Genomic DNA, 17,330 nt, shown 5'->3' on the forward strand with positions numbered 1-17,330 from the left:
CCCATCAAATTTCCAAGCCAGATCTATAATCACCACTTCTCCTCCAAGCACCTCCTGTGTCTTATACCATAACCTTTGGATCAGCCTTTCTGCTTTAAGCGTTCTGCTGCCAAACCAAACTTTTGAAAAAAAAAATCAAAAAAAATTGAAGTGCTAGTCCGTAGCCTCTACGACCAACACTAACCTTCCCGCTGCTTATCTGAACTAAGCATTGCCCCTGTGTGAAACCCTGACAAGAAATCGATTACGACATGTCCACTCCAGCTGAGATCATTGCTGCCCGTGTCAACGGCACCTATGTTGCTGAAGAGCCCAAGCCTGTGAAGAAGTCCAAGGAGCCTGTCTCCAAGGAAAACGCCTTCCCTGTACTTGGAGGCCGTCAAAGCTCCCCTAGTGCCGGCGGAAACACCACCCTTTGGGGTCCTGGTGTCAACGGAAACGGAAACGGAAACGGTCAAGCCAAGCCTGCTGCTTCTGTGTTGAAGCCTAGGCCTTCTGCTTCGTCCAAGTCTTCGTTCAAGAACTCCAGCGTTCAGGAAGCGTTTTCCTTGGACGCCGATGACCAATTGAACGTTGCCCGTGCTGAATTCATCAAGATTTTGACTGCCATCAAGACCGAGACCAAGGCCAGTATCGAGTGCACCTCCTCCCAGTACACCAAGAAGAGAACCTTTTTGATCACGGGTGCCCCAGATGCGGTCAAATTGGCCAAGCGTCTTGTGATCAAGAAATTGACCAAGCCTGTTGTTGTGAACTTTGCCATTCCCGCCAAGGTGCGCTCTAGAGTCATTGGTGCTCAGGGCAGAACCTTGAAGCCTATCATCCTGGAGTTCCAGGTCAAGGTGGACATTGCCAATGAGGAGGAACTGCCATCTCCCGAGCCTGAGGACGCGGACGACATTTTCGCCAAAACTGTGCCTGTTACCATTGAAGGTGACGCTGAAGGATGCAAGGGCGCTAAGGCTGCTATCTTGGCTATCGTCAAGGAGGAGACCAAGAACATGTCCGTCAAGATTGCTGTTTCTGACTTTGTGAAGCCTTTCGTTGCTAAAGCTGCCGAGCCTGTTGAGTCCAAGTACTCCCAGCTTGAATTCAGCTTCCCTGCCTGGGACTCTCCTTCGACTAACGTGATCATCTCTGGTGACAGAGAGGCCGCTTTGGAGGCCCGTGACGAGTTGAAGGATCTTCTTGCTTCTCTCGAGGCCAGACTCACTGTCCACTCTGTTCCTATTCCTCAGGTCAAGCACCAGTTCTTGCCTATCAAGCAGATCATTGAGGAAGACGATGTTTTCATCAAGTTGCCTGAGGAAGGCGAGACTGATGTCAAATTCATTGGTGAAAAGAAGAAAATCGCTGCTGCTCAGGAGAAAGCCAGACAGACCACCTCTCAGTACAAGGTGGATGTGTTGGACATGAGCAAGGCCCACAAGGGTAACCTTCCTCACGTTAGAGCCGTTGCTGCATTGTTGAGAAAGAACGGTTATTTTAGAAAGATCGCCGCTGCCCAAAACGTCGTCATTACTCCTCCCAAGTTTGACTTCTTGGCTGACGAGTCCAACACCTCCATTCCAATTGAGATCACTGTCAATGCTGCTGAGCCTGATGTTGCAAGTCAGACAAGAAAGGCTATTGTCGCCACTGTCAACAAGTTCTCGCCTGAAAAGTCCAAGGTCATCGACGACATTGACAGCTTCTTGGTTCAGGAGGCCCCAGCTATTCTTGATATCTCTGCACCCGCTAACAAGGCAGACTACGTCGTGCTTGGTAACAGAATCGTCTTGTTTGACGTCTCCGAGACGGAGGAGAGCGACGACTTCGATGTCGATGTTTCCTCTGCTGACAGCTTGCTGGAGGTCAACAAGAGCTTGGACAAATTGAGAGCCAAACAAGACTCCTTATCCAGCACTGTCTTGAGTGTCGACTCCAAGAAGCAAAACGCCATTGCAGGTGAGAACAAGGCTGTGTTGAAGTCTTTGATCGCCGAACTCCCCGTTAACGCTGTGGAGGTTGAGCTTCACAACGACGGCACTCAGAGCAGTGAAAATAGCATCTACATCCATGGTCTCAAGGAGTACGTTGAGAAGATCAAGGATAGCATCAACGGTCTTGTGAGAGACTTCGAGGAGCACGGCAAGAAGTACACTTCTTCAGTCGAACTTCCTGCTTTCGTGCTTCCAAGAATTGTTGGCAGAGGTGGAAGCGCCATTCAAGCTCTTAGAAGAGAGTACGATATTAACATCGAGCAAAACGAAAAGACTGAGTCCGTCACAGACAAGAGTGTCAAGACTACATTGCATCTCGTGGGTCAGAAGAGATCTGTCGAGGCCGCCAAGGAGATTCTCCTGAAGTCGGCCAAAAAGCATGCCGACGAAACAGTCGCCAGAGTTAGAGTGGAGCAACAATACCACAAGCGTATTGCTGGTCCTCGTTTTGTTTACATGAACAGATTGCAGGACAAGTACAGTGTTGTCATCAGATTCCATCGGAAAAGACCGACTTCCTGAGCCAGAAGTACGATGACACTCCTTCCAACAAGGATGAGATTACCATCAAGGGTCCTTCAAGAGGTGTTGCCAAGGCAGAGGAAGAGATCAAGGAATTGCTCAATTTCGAAAAGGAAAATGGTCACAAGGAGTCTATTAAGATTCCTTCCAAGGCATTGGCCAGAGTTATTGGTAAGGGTGGTGAGACCATCAGAGATATTACCGAGGGCTTTGGTGTTGAGTACCATTTCAACAGAGACAAGGCTGCTGAGGAGGAACAGGGTTACGCCGAGGTCGAGTTCACTGGTTCCAGAACTGCTTTGAAGGACACCATCAAGAGAGTAAAGGAGATCATTGAGGAGGTTGAGAATTTCGTCACCATTACCATCAATGTGCCTGCCAAGTACCACCGTGACTTGATTGGACCAAGCGGTAGCGTGATGAGAGAGATCATCAGCAAGGCTGGTGGCGAGGATGTCGCCAGACAAAAGTACATTCACTTGTTGCGTGTTCCAGACGAGGGTTCTGGATCCGAAGAGGTTGTCTCTGCCGGTGACAAGCAAATTGTGGAGAAGGTGATTGAGCAAGTCAAGAAGATTGTGGCTGACAAGGAGGCTTCGGTGGTGGAGACCGTCGAGGTTGCCAAGGACAGACACGGAGCACTTATCGGAACTGGTGGATCTGTTCGTCACAAATTGGAAGAGGACTATGGAGTGACCATCTCGATCCCCAGAGCCAGCGACAGCCTGACTGAGATCAAATTGACTGGATTGCCCGAAAAAATTGAAAAATTGAAGGAGAAGATCGCCGAAATGACCAAGGACGACTGGAACGAGGTTGTGGAAGTGCCCAGCTCATTGCACTCGCTCGTTTCCGAAAAAGCAGCCATCTTCAAGACGTTCAAGTCTGACTACAAGGTGGACGTGACCCATGGCAATTTGACAAGAAAAGCATCCAAACTCACCAATGGCTACATCCCCGCCCCACCAGAGGGAGCTGTGGCTGAAGACGGGGACGATTCGGCGTTTAAATTCACCACTGCATTGTTGGAGAAGCCCGAGGGCGAAGATGTTGTGATTCCATGGAGACTCCAAGGTGAAAAAGACGCCACAGCCAAGGTGGCTGAGATTGTTCAAGAACGCTTGGAGAAGGCCAAGGCCGCTACGCACGGGGGATGGTTCTATCTTAAGGACCCCAAGAATAAGGTTCCACGCCTTTTGGGACCCCAAGGCCGCAACATCAAGGAGATTCGCAAGAACACGGGAGCATTCATCACGGTGCCAAGAGCAAATGACAAGCACAACGGTTTTGTCTATGTGGTAGGCACCGAGGAGAGCTTGCTGGCAGTTGAAAAAGCGCTCTCCCAATTGGTTTGAGGCGCACTAGATAAGGTGGTTTTTAGATAAGCACACATAAATAAATGGAGTAATTAGCATCGAAAGTAGTCTTTTGTGGCTGCAAAACCCAAATTGCCTTATACATAAGCTCGCGCAGCAGGACAATAGATAGTGCGAGCAGTAAGCGAAGTCATCCTAGAATGGGGTCACGTGAAATGACATTACCATCTAGCGTCAGCAGACCGTTCCGGAGTCTTAGAAATGGTAAAAACGTTCGGAGTAAGGGTCAGGGTCTTCCGGAAATTATTCGGAAAGCAATTGAAAGGGGAATTACGAAACCAAGGTTAATTTATCACATCATGCTGCGCATATTACCCCGGCATTACTGTGGCTGATGGTCCACTTATTCTGCCAAGGTGTGGACATGAAAAAAAATGGCAAAAGTGCAACGAAAGGTGTGCCTGCAGGGCGGGTGCCGAGGTTTGTGCGACATCCGAGGGTGTTGCAAAGGTTTTTCCGGGCCGCTGGCGGGCCAAGCCGCACGTGCACGTGACGGTGACATGTAACAAACCGCGACATCCGAGGGTATTGCCGGCCGCACTGCTAGGGCGATCGTCGCTGGAGCTGCAAGTGCAGCAGCTATGGCATTTCTTTTTACTACCACACTTGTGACTATATATCCACGTCAAGATCCTTCCCGAAAACCATATTTAAAGTTTTAGCGATGGCTGATTCCGAAACTAAAAAGGACTCTGAGGGTTCCTCGTTCGTCAAGAACTCCAATGAGATCCAATCTCTTCAAGATACCGAAAATGACGCCGCCGTCGTCAACATTGACCAGAACAAAAAGAACATTGGTATAATATCGTCGATCTTCCTCGTCACAAACAGAATTATCGGTGCTGGTGTTTTCTCCACCGCATCCACCATTTTGACCCTTTCCGGTTCCGTCGGCACCTCATTGATCATGTGGGTCGTTGGCTCCATCATCGCCTTTACCGGTCTTCTCACATACATGGAGTTGGGTTCTGCCATCCCCAGAAACGGTGGTGAAAAGAACTACTTGGAGTACATTTACACGAAACCCAAGTTTTTCGTCACCGCCATGTACGCATCCTACGTCTTCTTCCTTGGTTGGGCTGCCGGTAACTCCATTGTCACGGGTGAGTTTTTGCTCAATGCCGCCGGAACTGAAGTGACTCAATGGAATTCCAGAGCTATCGGTATTGGTGTGATTACTTTTGCATTCATCGTCAACGGTGTCAACGTCAAGGGCGGTTTGTTTTTGGCCAACATTCTTGGTGTTTTCAAGGTTGCCATTATTCTTTTCATTTCTGTCACCGGTTGGGTCGCCTTGGGTGGTGGAATTAAAACCAAAGAGTTCCGTGACCCCCACAACTTTACCGATGCCTTCCACGGCACCACGCCCACCGGTTTCGGTATTGTCAATGCTTTGTACAACATTATTTGGTCTTACGTTGGTTACTCCAACGCCAACTACGCCTTGGGTGAGATCAAGAACCCAGTCAGAACTTTGAAGATCGCTGCTCCAACTGCCTTGCTTACCATCACCGTGCTTTATATGTTGGTGAACATTGCTTACTACGCTGTTGTGCCAGCTGACGAGATTCGTGATTCTGGTAGAATTGTGGCTTCTGCTTTCTTCAGATACGCCTTCGGTGAGAGCGCTGAAAAGGCCGCTTCTGTTTTCGTTGCCCTCTCCACCTTGGGTAATGTCTTGTCTGTCATCTTCTCCCAGGGTAGAATTATCCAGCAATTGGGTCGTGAGGGAAGCTTGCCGTTCTCCAGATTCTTCGCCACCCAGAAACCCTTCAACACTCCATTTGTTGGTCTTCTCCAGCACTGGATTGTCTGTATCGTCACCATCGTGGCCCCACCTCCAGGTGATGCTTACAACTTCGTGTTGAACTTGATTTCTTACCCATTGAACGTTGTCAACACTTTTGTTGCTTTGGGCTTGTTGTGGCTTAAGTGGAACAGCTACAAGGGCAAGGCTACCTGGAAGGCTCCAATCACCTGCCCATGGCCTGTGGTTGTTTTCTTCTTCTTGTCTTCCCTTTACTTGATTGTCGCTCCATACATTCCACCAACTGGCGGCCAGACTGTTTACGAAGACTTGCCTTACTGGATCCACCCTGTCGTCACCTGGGGTGTTTTCGCTATTGGTGCCATCTATTGGCTTGTGTGGACCAAGCTCATTCCTTACTTATTCAGCTACACCTTGGCCAGTAAGGAGATTTTGGGTGAGGATGGTTTCTGGAGAAACCAGTTTTTCAAGATTCCACATGGCGAAGTTCTTGAAGACCCCGAGATCAAGCCGGATACAAGAGTTGTGTCATAGACTTTTTACAAAACTTTCATTTCTTGAATACGTTTTTTGGTGCATATTATATCGTCATTAATAGAGCTTAGCTTTGAGAAAATTTGTAGTGTTCCCAAAAATTAAAGTGGTCGACTTACGTTCGGTCAACGAAATGCAAAATGCACAATCATGACTACTTTTTTATTTTTTAACTAAATCTAATTAAATCTTGGTAAGTATTCTTGCACTCCACAGTGAGCCCGAAGACACCCGTGCACCACACACTTTAAAGACTGAGAAAAATTCATCAGTGGTGAATCTTGAACCAAAGCCTGATGCCAGTCAAAGCTATATCCAAAAGCACGCTAGCCCGTAACGGTATTGGTGCATTTGTGAGACCTTGCTATAAGGTCACGCTTCAATACTGCAACTGGGGCGGCTCCTCCCAGGGTATGAGAGACTTCTTGACCCATGAGAAGAGATCGTTGAACAAATTTGCATCAAATAACAAGGACGTTTTCTTTGAAATTAAACAGCAAAGCGGTCACCCTCAGCTCGTCCTTCACTACAACAACGGCAAGACCGAGGCCGTCGACGTGAGAAACCAGAGTGTATCTGAGATCACCAAACAGCTCTGGGAGAGTGTCCAGAGAAGTGGTAACGACCGCTTCAAGTTTAACCAGAAGGTCATGTCCAATAACGAGTCCGTCAGAGGCATCTGGTCCCCCTTGCATGTGGCCAAGGAGAACAGACACAAAATATAGGTGTGGAAATCATGTAAATAGAAATAGCATACGAATGGGAACGTGATGTAGAGGCATAAGAACGATACCGGTGATAGCATGACGCGATGCTAATTGGTCGTTTGAACTACAGCAATAGGTATATGGCGAGGGCTCTCTAGAGAGAAGTTAGCACTTGCAATGGATGGGTATATAGAAAGGAATGGACCTGACAGTACAGCCTTTGCACTTTATTCAAAGCTGACTTTGGTCAAAGCTGACTTTGAGTCAACAATTAAAATGAATTTGAAAATAAGAACCTTCTCTTAAATGAAGAACTTCGATGAAATATCAACGCTATGATATTGGTTTGCAGCAGGGAAATAACTGCAGCCTTTATGTGTTCAATGAGAGATTACGGTGAAATCAAGTTTCACCTTATGTAGACAGCTTTAGAGGCTATGACGGAATGTTTCACTAGAAGCTGCTGACAAGCTTTTGTTTATCTTTTGTTTAATCCATCAAACCTACCTGAAGAGAGTTTAAGATCTTGGACCAGAATGACTTAATCCAAAATACTTACAGATCTAGAGTAACGAGACCGTCGGTAATCGACCCATCTATGTGTCAAATTTGCTCTGACCCTCTGAACCATCAATCAGGTAGACGGCAACATCGTCACAGAAATGTAACATGCTTCACTGCGGCGATGAGAGACCCTGGTATAAGTTGCAACAAATACACCGAGATAAAACGAAGAACTAAAAAAGACATAAGTTACAATGAATTGTGGCCAAACTAACAACTTCATCACACACTTATTTCAAAGACGACTCCAAAAGCGTAGATTAAGACCACTTGTGGCACAGTCGATGGCTGCAAAATGGATGAGGCAAACGCAGCTTCTAGAAGACAGGAGCGGCTCAACAGCAAAACGCCATAGATACACATAATTGCCACTAAAACTGCCAAAAAATGATTATTCTCTATTTACTCTTCAGAACCAATCGAAACCTACCACTTACTTCCTGACTCATACTCTCCCGTAGTTGGTCTGACGGGCGAGATGTCTCAAACAGGCAATGACTCGCCGCGGTTAGCTCTCGTGGTTGCTTGCCATTTCGGAGACGGTTGCCCTTCGGAGTACACGAAAACAGCAACAGCGCGCGACAGTGCTCATAGTTAAGCATCTTTTGTCGCTTTCTCCTGACGTTACAGGCGCGCTTATCTCTCTCGCCTTCCGAAACGAGCGAGCGGAGCCATACAACTGTTACCATAAGAAGACTTTTTAAAAGCACATTTATTTGTTGATCTTCAAGTACTACTTTCTTTCAGAATCTTTAAAGTCACAGTCGCCATGTGCAACGAAACATTGAATTACAAAGCGTACCAGCAGGTTCTTGACCTAGGGTGCGAGAAGAAGACCAAGGCAACCAAGAGAGAGCCTAAACCCACTGCTTCTAAGAGAAGAACCAAAACAGGCTGTATGACCTGTCGTCGCAGAAAGAAGAAGTGTGACGAGCACAAAACAGGCGGAAAGTGCCAGGCTTGCATTAGAAACTTTCTTGACTGCCACTGGCCTGGTGAGGACGAGTTGAAGAACGAGACCACATCGGAATCTTCCGTTCCAGCTTCTCCAAAGACACCAGAGAGTCTACCTGTTACTGACAAGGGCGCCGATGCTTATCCCTCGCCAGCCATGTCTCCCAAGGAAGGACACGCCGAGACCACGGCTAATTGCATGGATATCAAGACCTTGACGTTGCCTCCGATGCAAAGCAAGATCAAGGTGACCAAGCCTAAGAGCCAGCCCAAAAAGAGCCAGCCAAAGAAGGCTGAGGGCGCCAAGTTCTTCATTGCATCATTCGACTCTGGAAAGTCTCTTTGTCAGATTAAAAGCTAGTGGATCTAGCAGGACCACGGTTGGTCCCGGTATTTATGGGTAATATAGGATTACGGGTACGTTTTTGTAGGTTCGAACACGCTTTTGTAGATTTCTGAAGCTGTAAAGAACATATGGAGAATGATGTGACTGCGCAGGTCTTTTTGTGACATTTTGACAGATCTGTTCGTGTGCTCTACGGATAAGGTGAGACATGCCATAGAAGAGCAGACCTCACTAAACACACATCGATTGCAATCCACAGAAGGGTTTTTGGCGGAGGCCATAAGGAAGGAGAAATATAAAGAAGCAGTAAATCAAACAAATTAAAATTCAAGCTGATCTATAAGGGCATAAGGCCATTTGTTCTCCAGACCTTAAATTCTACCGAAAGGGGAGAATCTCCAAATTTCAATTCAATTCCAGTCTTCCTACCGCAAAATCCCTGCAAACCATACTGCTAGATACTGTTTTCACCCTCCCCACTCAGATTACGTGATACGGACTGCCACCTCAGTAGGGTGCGTCACTTGGTGTCTCATGCTTACTAACACTTTCGGATCTCCAGGACTCCAAAGACCTTTTCACCAAAAACAGCCAGAACAAAGAAATTCCAAAGTTGCCTCAGCCATTGTCGGTGGCGCCAAGCAGACATCACCAAGAAATCAGCTTTGCGAAAATGCCATCCACCGTGGTCTGAAGCACCGAAAAGATAGCGGAAAGTGGTCGGGTCGGACCCGCAAAACGGGCGGGCGGAGCAGGAAAGAAAGTCCGATTTCGGTCATTTTGGCGGCACATGTCACCGTCCCGACAAGGCAGGGAAACACGGATTCGGTAGGCACATCGGGTATGGGAGCAAGAAACGGAAGAATGGTTGCAAAAAGCGAGCCTCAGATTTGGCCTCCTCACGTGACCGGCCAGATCCCACACCTGCCAACGTGCATGTCGTCAACGGTGGGGAGAGGGAGGGAAGTGGAATTTGAGGAATCCAAAAGCATCCGGGAAAAGCCCAGATTTATAGGACGCTTTCCAAAAGAAATTTTCGTATTTGGATGTGACCTGGACCATACGGTCTGTTGACAAAACAAGCGTAGGTGTGGCTTCTGCAACCGAAGACCACCCTGCAGTACCTGCATTCGGCACCCTTTTGCTGCAAAAAACGCTCTCAACTGTGGCTCGCTCTAGACAGAACCTTGCAAAGCAGCCTGTGGGTATATATAGCTCAAGCTTCCCCCGCCAGGTTGTTCTATTTCTCTATCTTTTACATCTCTCAACATGGTTGCTCAACTGAAGACTTTCGGCGATTTCGACACCCACTTCAACAAGGACACTGACGAGATCACCGCTGACGGTGTCTTGACTGTCTCCAAGGAAGGAAGGGCCAAGTCCAACTACCCAGACTTCTTGCCCCAGTGGGACCCTAACCAGAAGTTTCCTCCTTTGAAGTTTTTCAAGCACGAGGACCCTGGTGTGAGAGCGGACCCTGGTTTCCCTAACCTTCTTCCAAACGACGGGGACCAGAAGGTCAAGAGAGTTACCCCCAAGTTGGGAACTGAGATTACCGGTGTCCAGTTGTCGCAATTGGACGACAGCGGAAAGGACGAGTTGGCTTTGCTTGTTGCCCAGAGAGGTGTGGTGATTTTCAGAGAGCAGGATTTTGCTAAGCACGGTCCAGCTTTCGCAACCAACTTCGGTAAGCACTTTGGCAGATTGCACATTCACCCAACCTCCGGTGCTCCAAAGGACCACCCCGAATTGCACATCACCTACAGAAGAGCCAACCCCCAGGAATTCGACAGAGCCTTTTCTGAGAGAGTCAATGCCATCACCTGGCACTCGGATGTGTCCTACGAGCTTCAGCCTCCAGGAGTCACCTTTTTCTCTGTTTTGGAGGGCCCTGACTCCGGCGGAGACACCATTTTCGCCGACACCGTGGAGGCCTACAAGAGATTGTCGCCAGAGTTCCAAAAAAGATTGGCTGGGTTGCACGTTTTGCACACCTCTGGCGACCAGGCTCTGAGCTCCAGAAGAGCCGGTGGTGTTGAGAGAAGAAAGCCAGTTTCCCACGTCCACCCCTTGATCAGACAGCACCCTGTGACCAAGGAGAAGATGATTTTCTTGAACAGACCATTCTCGAGAAGAATCGTCGAGTTGAAGCAGGAGGAGTCCGACTACTTGTTGAACTTCTTGTACAACCACATTGAATTGGCTCACGATTTGCAATTGAGAGCCACCTGGGAGCCCAACTCGGTTGTTGTCTGGGACAACAGAAGAGTTTCCCACTCTGCGGTTATCGACTGGGACGAGCCAATCTCTAGACACGCTTTCAGAATCACTCCTCAGGCTGAAAGACCTGTTGAGGACTTGAAGGACTTGAACAAGGAGGAATTGGAGCTTGGAGACGTGGTGGAGGCTTTTGCCAACTTGAAGTAGGCAGTCCAACACAGGATAGTTTAAAATAAAAAGGTTATGAATAAACGAGGTCTGGAACACACACCACGGTTTTGTAGCACCCACAGAAGCTTCAAAAGCACGATACCCCAGCACGCAAGAGGGTGTAATTTCCTTGCTATATTGCCGAAAAGTCGTCCGATCAGCGTGAAAGTATGGCGTCTCACACGTGAAGCGGTGTCTATTCTTTGTGGTGGTGAAACAATGTGGCTCATTTTGCAACCACATATATAAGGGTCTGCCACCCAGCCCGTAGCACACCATCTCTCTCAACATGGTCGACTTTGAAAGAATTAAAAACCAAGACTTCGATATCCACTTCCAGAAGGACACGGACGAGATCGAGGAGGACGGCACTTTGATTATCAACAGACAGAATGCTGCCAACTCCAAGTACCCGGAGTTCTTGCCCACATGGAACCCAGCGGAGAAGTACCCACCTCTTAAATTTTTCAAACACGAAGACCCTGGTTTAAGAGCTGATCCGGAATTGCACAATCTTTTCCCCTTGGACAAGGAGTTTAGAACCAAGAACATCACTCCAAAAATGGGCACCGAGGTGTTTGGCATCCAATTGTCCCAGCTTAGTGACGCTGCCAAAGACGACTTGGCTCTTTACGTTGCCAAAAGAAAAGTGGTTGTTTTCAGAGACCAGGACTGGGCTTCCAAGGGTCCCAAATTTATCACCGATTTCGCCAAACACTATGGTAGGTTGCACATCCACCCCACCTCTGGAGCTCCAAAGGGCCATCCAGAGTTGCACATTACATACAGAAGGGCCGACCCCAACGAGTTTGAAAAAGCCTTCCAGCACAAAAACAGCAACATCGACTGGCACTCGGATGTCTCCTATGAGCTTCAGCCATCTGGAACCACCTTCTTCGCAGTCTTGGAAGGTCCAGAAGCTGGAGGTGATACCATTTTCGCCAACACCGTAGAGGCCTACAACAGATTATCGCCAGATTTCCAAAAAAGATTAGAAGGCTTGCACGCCTTGCACTCGTCGCTCAACCAGGCACAAAACTCCGCTGGACACGGAGGTGTTCAGAGAAGAGACCCTGTGGAACATGTGCACCCATTGGTGAGAATCCACCCGGTGACCAAGGAGAAGTTCCTTTTTGTCAACAAGCCTTTCACCAGGAGAATCGTGGAATTGAAGCAGGAGGAGTCGGACTTTTTGTTGGACTTTTTGTACCACCACATTGAGCTGGCTCATGATTTGCAATTGAGAGGCCGCTGGGAGCCTAATACTGTTACTGTGTGGGACAATAGATGCACGGTCCATTCTCCTGTGATTGACTGGGATGCTCCAGTTTCTAGACATGCTGTTAGGGTCACTCCTCAGGCCGAGAGACCCGTGGCTGATTTGGCTGATTTGAACAAACCAGAGCCCAGTCTTGGTGATGTCGAGGAAAGCCTTGACAAGATCTGAGCCGAACGCTCAATGCCAAAATCATCAAAATTATCAAAATTATCAAAATGTTGTTTGATTTCAATTCTCAAAACAAAGCTAGTTCATTTGTCGTTATAGTTACATAAGTTATAAACACTTTTTTCCACAATGCTTAGGCGTGGTCCAACAAGTAGTTGGTGGCAGCCTCCACATTCCAATTCTCCTTGTTCAATGCATCAATCACAACGCCCTGTTCAAAGCCCATACCTACAAGTTCTTGCACAGCGAGGTCCTTCGAAGGGTCGGCCTGTGCAGCAGCTGCAGCACCACCAGCACCAGGAGCAGGCTGGCTTGGTCCCGCATTGCCAAATCCAGCGAAAAGCTGCTCCCATTCATCGTTGCTCTCTGGCTTGGAACCACCTGGAGCTGCACTTCCAAAGTCGGGCTGGCCAGATGGAACATCGTCGGCCCCGGTAAAGTGATCATCAATCGTAAAATCGCCTTCTCCACCGTCGAAGTCCTCACCTTGGTCAGCCGAAGCGGCCTGCAAGTCATTGAACTCATCGTCGAAACCATCGGCTGCTTGGCCGCTTTCCTGAGCGGCAGGCTTGAGATCTTCCTCAAACTCGTCAAACTCATCCTTGGTAGCTGACTGGTTGGCACCAGCATTGGCGTTCAAGTGGTCCACAGCATCGTCAAACTTATCCTCTGGCTCGTCGTCCGAAGAGCTCTCATCAATTTCAAGCTCACGAATTGGAGGGAACTCATCGTCATCGTTGCGGACATTATCCTGGCTGTCTGTAGGCTGTACATGGCTTTGGGCAAGTGGATGACTTGGACCCTCGGGGCTCTGATGCTCTAAACCCCTAGCTTCATCTGCGTTCACCAACTCAAACAGCTCGACACCAGATGAAATGCGCTCTCCTTCACTGGATTCCTGCCCCTCGTGCTCCTTCTGGGATCTAGGTGCTTGGTTGGAAGTTGGAGGAGAAACGGGAACCTCGCCACTCAAGGTCTCACGCTCACTGACATCCTCGATGTTGTCGTCACGAACAGACATCGAAGGGTTGTTCTGAATACTGGATGTCAAGGAGTCCGTGCGCTGGACGCCCACGAGAACATTGGGCATGCCAACCATACTGCCAACAACACCTGCAGAGTTGCCTTGCTGGAACTGGTAGTCTGAGCTATTAGGGGATGTAACTGGTGTTTCGCTTCTTTCACTATCGTCCGTTCTCTTGTAGTAGTCTGTAGCCACAGAAGATGGAGCCGTGCGGTTGGTGCTGTTGTCGTATGGGACTTCAGGGAACTTATCCTTGATGTCTTCCATGTTAGGGTACTTTGTGTCCGCAGAGTCGAGTTGCTTCTCATTGACATCCTCATGTTGAGCGGCGTTGAAATCATCCACACCTGTCATATCTTCGGTTGGGACATCCTTGACCTCGTCAACTAAAGCATCAACTGATGGCTCTTCGCTACCCGGCATCACCTCAGTTTGCTTGGTAGCCTCAACATTGGTATCTTGAGAGTTGTCGTTGAAATGGTCCAAGGAGCCTGGAATGACCTGGGCAGGAGAGAACTGGTGCGTGTCCGAGGTCTGAGCTGGTGCTGGAGTCTGGGCTTCTCTAGATGTTTCTTCATTCTCCTTGGAGCTGTCACCACTCAATGCGTGAGCACCAGCAACACCGGCACCAATGGCAGCACCAGCTGCAGCTGTAACGGCAGCACCAAGACCAAAGTTAGAACCTGGAGACTGAGAGACACCATGTTTGCTGATATCATCGTGCTGAGCTTGCAAGCTCTTTGCTTGCTGTTGAGCATCATTATCCTGCTTTTCAAGGCTTGCATGTTCCTCTTGCAAACGACGGGTGCTTGCCTCGTATTCCGAGATCTTGTTCTTAATCTCGTCAATCTTGACCAATGAGACCTGAACTTGAGATTTCTTCACGTTAACATCGTTGTTAAGTTTTGTGTTCTCAGTCTTCTTCGACTCCAAAGACTTCTCGAGCTCGACAATCTCAGCATTTAAGCTGCCCAACTTCTCTCTCAATGAGCTGTTGGTCTTTTGCAATTCCTCGACAGCCACTTGCTTTTCATGCAACTCACCAGAAACGTTATTAAGCTTGGCCTCGGAGATAGATGCCTCAGATCTCAAAGCCTCAGTTTCTTCTCTGGCGGTTTGCAAGGTTGTCTCAACTTGCTCAACCTGCTTGACCTCATTCGCGTAAGAAGCTCTCAAAGTCTTCAACTTGTTGTCGATCTCCAGCTTCACAGCCAAGATACGGGTCAACTCCTGGTCAGCCCTGGTCTTTTTCTCATGCAAGTTCGAGGTTTGCGTTGTCAAAGATCTGACTTGATTGGAGATATTGGCAATATCGGTGTTAGCCTGGGACAACTGACCAGAAATTTCAGAATCAGCCAAAAGATCGTTGTTATCAGGCTGAACAGAGCGAGAAGTTGGCTGCTGAGAAGCGGACTGTTGTGGAGCCGGACTTGCGACACGCTGCTCTGTTGAGAAAAAGTTGGACTCCTGACCGGCAGGCTCTGTTCCTCTCTTTGCTGGTGGTGGAGGAACAGATCTCAAAGCCTCGTAATCAACGGACTTCTGAGTTTCCTTCGTGGGAGAGGCGACCGGAGCGGGAGCTTCCTTAGGAGTTGGAGCAGGACTAGCTGGCAGTGGGACATCGTCCCCGATTAAACTTGGGGGCTCAGGCGCCAGCTTTTGCTGAGGCTGCTGCAGAGAAAGAAGGGTTTGGCCAAATGTAGATGTTGGCTTGAAAGATGAAGTCAACTGCTTGCGGACCTTGGGCAATTCAGAGCCAGTCAAGTCACTTGAGCTATTGCGCTGCTCCAAAGCTGGCTTTGCTGGTTGGGGAACAGGAGATGGCGAGCCAAAAACATCAGCAAGCTCGTCCATAGAGGTCTTAGCCTTTGCTGGAGTGACAGGGGCGTTACCCTGGTCGTAGGAGTATGGATTAGTTGCGACTGGTTCAGCCTGGGGTTGGGCTTGAGCTTGTTGAGGTGGAGCCTGTTGCTGCAAATTTGACAAAGACTTGATTAAAGCATCAGGGACCACATTAGGCAACGAAAGGCCCGATCTCTTGCGGTTCACCAAGAACAAAGCGATAGAGAACTCGAGGTTGGTGAACACACCAGTATTCTGAATATCGGACAAGTCCCAAATAGTCGCAAGATCTTGCTGGCCCAACCTCGAGGTCATGAGGAAGTTGGCGACCTGGTCAGGAGTCAATTTACCTGTTTTTTGTTTGTCCAAGTTGTCGAACATCGAGTCGAACATCTGTTTCTGCTGAGGCGAAACAGTCCACTCAGAAGTCTCAGTTGGGGGATGTCTAATGGTGGACAGCTGGGAGCCCACAGATGCCTGTGACACTTGACGGGAGCCCTGAGCCTCAGCGTACTTGGCGGTATCCACAGACTGCCACACTACCTCGGGCAAGAATGGAGGCAAGTTTTTGATGCTGCCACTGAGCAAACCGTGAATCAAGTGCATGGCAACAACGAACGCAGACAAGTCCAAGGAGCCCTTGTTGTGCACATCCACAAGGCCCCAGATCTGGCCCAAAGTGGCCGTAGGCAACTTGGCCTTCATCAAAATATCCTTAGCAGCGTTGCCGCTCAAAGGCACCTGCTCAGAGCCGGTGGTCTTGACAAACATCTGCTTGAAGCGCTCGTAATCGGCAGGAGAAACTGGGCCAATTGGGTCCAGAGGCTGCAACTGCTGGGTAGCGGTGTTTTGGGGATAATAGCGCTGGGTTGGGTGTGGAGCAACGAGCTGCTGGTCAGTTGGGGCACCAATTGGGAAAGACCAGGCGAAGAAGGGTTAGCAAACTTGGGCAATGGGCCTGGCTGATCCGCCAAAGACGCCGAGGGAAAGTGACCAGCCTGGGTGTAACCGATCAACCTCATGGCGTAGCAAAAACCAAACTGGGTCAAAAAGCCCACGTTGTTGTGGTCGGCAAGCTGCCAGATTTCACCCAAGATATTGGGCGGCAAGCCTGTTTTTTCAAACGTCGTTCTGGCCTTTTCACCAGTGACTATGCCACTGCCTTCCGGGTCCAACGACTTGAACAACTGCGAGTAGAGTTTCTTCTCGTCCTGGGTGAGACCCACCTTGAATGACGGTTCTGCGGTTAGTAGAGTTTCATGCTGAATTCGACGTGTCACATACGAGAAGTGCTCATTGTGTTGAAGACGAAGTTGTAGATTCAGCCGAGATAGGAGCACGGTTATGGCTCGCACACCGGTACCTCCGGGGCCGTTGCTGCCAGACTGAGACAGCCTGGAATGGGTGGGGGATTTATGGAGTGAAGCAATTTGAAAAAAAGGGAATGATGTAGATTTTTTTACTGGTTCTTGAAGGAAGGATGTTATGATTTTGAGAGGTGTTTATGTGGCACGTGGGTTGTTTTGGTAGGTGCAGCCATATGCCATGTAGCTGTCAAGAGCCACACCTGTTGACGCAAAGTGTAGTGATTGTGAGCTTTATAAGTAATTCCATTTTGAGCGGGAAAGCTTCAAATGGTGAGGTTCGAGCTGTTTCCGTTAATTGCTGCTTTTTGAAGTTATTTCAAAATGGGACTTGTGGCTTGGGAGAAGTGAAAAACGCCATGGACGTTTTTCGCAGCCATTGTAGCCATTGTTAAGAGGCTTCACAGACCATGACAACGTCACCGATGAGCTGAGGTTTTGTGATTCTCGAGAAAAATGAAGTAAGCAAT

General features: G+C 48.7%; 7 protein-coding genes across 7 annotated transcripts; 6 read left to right on the plus strand and 1 right to left on the minus strand. All coding sequences in view use genetic code 12, as the record gives it.

Annotated features, from left to right (window-relative positions):
• Positions 1 to 251: 251 nt before the first annotated feature.
• CXQ87_000029 (uncharacterized protein) lies at positions 252 to 3,859 on the plus strand (the record flags this gene model as incomplete). The annotated part of the gene is made up of 2 exons (XM_025478616.1): positions 252 to 2,468; positions 2,492 to 3,859. 2 exons carry the CDS (start codon positions 252 to 254, stop codon positions 3,857 to 3,859), a joined length of 3,585 nt encoding a protein of 1,194 aa, XP_025338089.1.
• Positions 3,860 to 4,544: 685 nt separating this feature from the next.
• MUP1 (Mup1p) lies at positions 4,545 to 6,182 on the plus strand (the record flags this gene model as incomplete). Its single annotated transcript, XM_025478617.1, has 1 exon — positions 4,545 to 6,182. One exon carries the CDS (start codon positions 4,545 to 4,547, stop codon positions 6,180 to 6,182), a length of 1,638 nt encoding a protein of 545 aa, XP_025338090.1.
• Positions 6,183 to 6,478: 296 nt separating this feature from the next.
• Positions 6,479 to 6,907, plus strand: CXQ87_000031 (mitochondrial 54S ribosomal protein mL43; the record flags this gene model as incomplete). The annotated part of the gene is made up of 1 exon (XM_025478618.1): positions 6,479 to 6,907. The coding sequence occupies one exon, from the start codon at positions 6,479 to 6,481 to the stop codon at positions 6,905 to 6,907; it is 429 nt and encodes a 142-aa protein (XP_025338091.1).
• Positions 6,908 to 8,222: 1,315 nt separating this feature from the next.
• ZCF3 (Zcf3p) lies at positions 8,223 to 8,768 on the plus strand (the record flags this gene model as incomplete). Its single annotated transcript, XM_025478619.1, has 1 exon — positions 8,223 to 8,768. One exon carries the CDS (start codon positions 8,223 to 8,225, stop codon positions 8,766 to 8,768), a length of 546 nt encoding a protein of 181 aa, XP_025338092.1.
• A 1,254-nt stretch (positions 8,769 to 10,022) lies between these two features.
• Positions 10,023 to 11,180, plus strand: CXQ87_000033 (sulfonate dioxygenase; the record flags this gene model as incomplete). The annotated part of the gene is made up of 1 exon (XM_025478620.1): positions 10,023 to 11,180. One exon carries the CDS (start codon positions 10,023 to 10,025, stop codon positions 11,178 to 11,180), a length of 1,158 nt encoding a protein of 385 aa, XP_025338093.1.
• Positions 11,181 to 11,472: 292 nt separating this feature from the next.
• CXQ87_000034 (TauD/TfdA dioxygenase family protein) lies at positions 11,473 to 12,630 on the plus strand (the record flags this gene model as incomplete). Its single annotated transcript, XM_025478621.1, has 1 exon — positions 11,473 to 12,630. One exon carries the CDS (start codon positions 11,473 to 11,475, stop codon positions 12,628 to 12,630), a length of 1,158 nt encoding a protein of 385 aa, XP_025338094.1.
• A 133-nt stretch (positions 12,631 to 12,763) lies between these two features.
• Positions 12,764 to 16,793, minus strand: CTA3 (Cta3p; the record flags this gene model as incomplete). The annotated part of the gene is made up of 3 exons (XM_025478622.1): positions 12,764 to 16,384; positions 16,405 to 16,736; positions 16,781 to 16,793. 3 exons carry the CDS (start codon positions 16,791 to 16,793, stop codon positions 12,764 to 12,766), a joined length of 3,966 nt encoding a protein of 1,321 aa, XP_025338095.1.
• Between the last annotated feature and the right edge of the window lie 537 nt (positions 16,794 to 17,330).

The sequence above is a fragment of the Candidozyma duobushaemuli genome (assembly GCF_002926085.2).
Source record: "Candidozyma duobushaemuli strain B09383 chromosome Unknown A_B09383, whole genome shotgun sequence".
NCBI lineage: Eukaryota > Fungi > Ascomycota > Pichiomycetes > Serinales > Metschnikowiaceae > Candidozyma > Candidozyma duobushaemuli.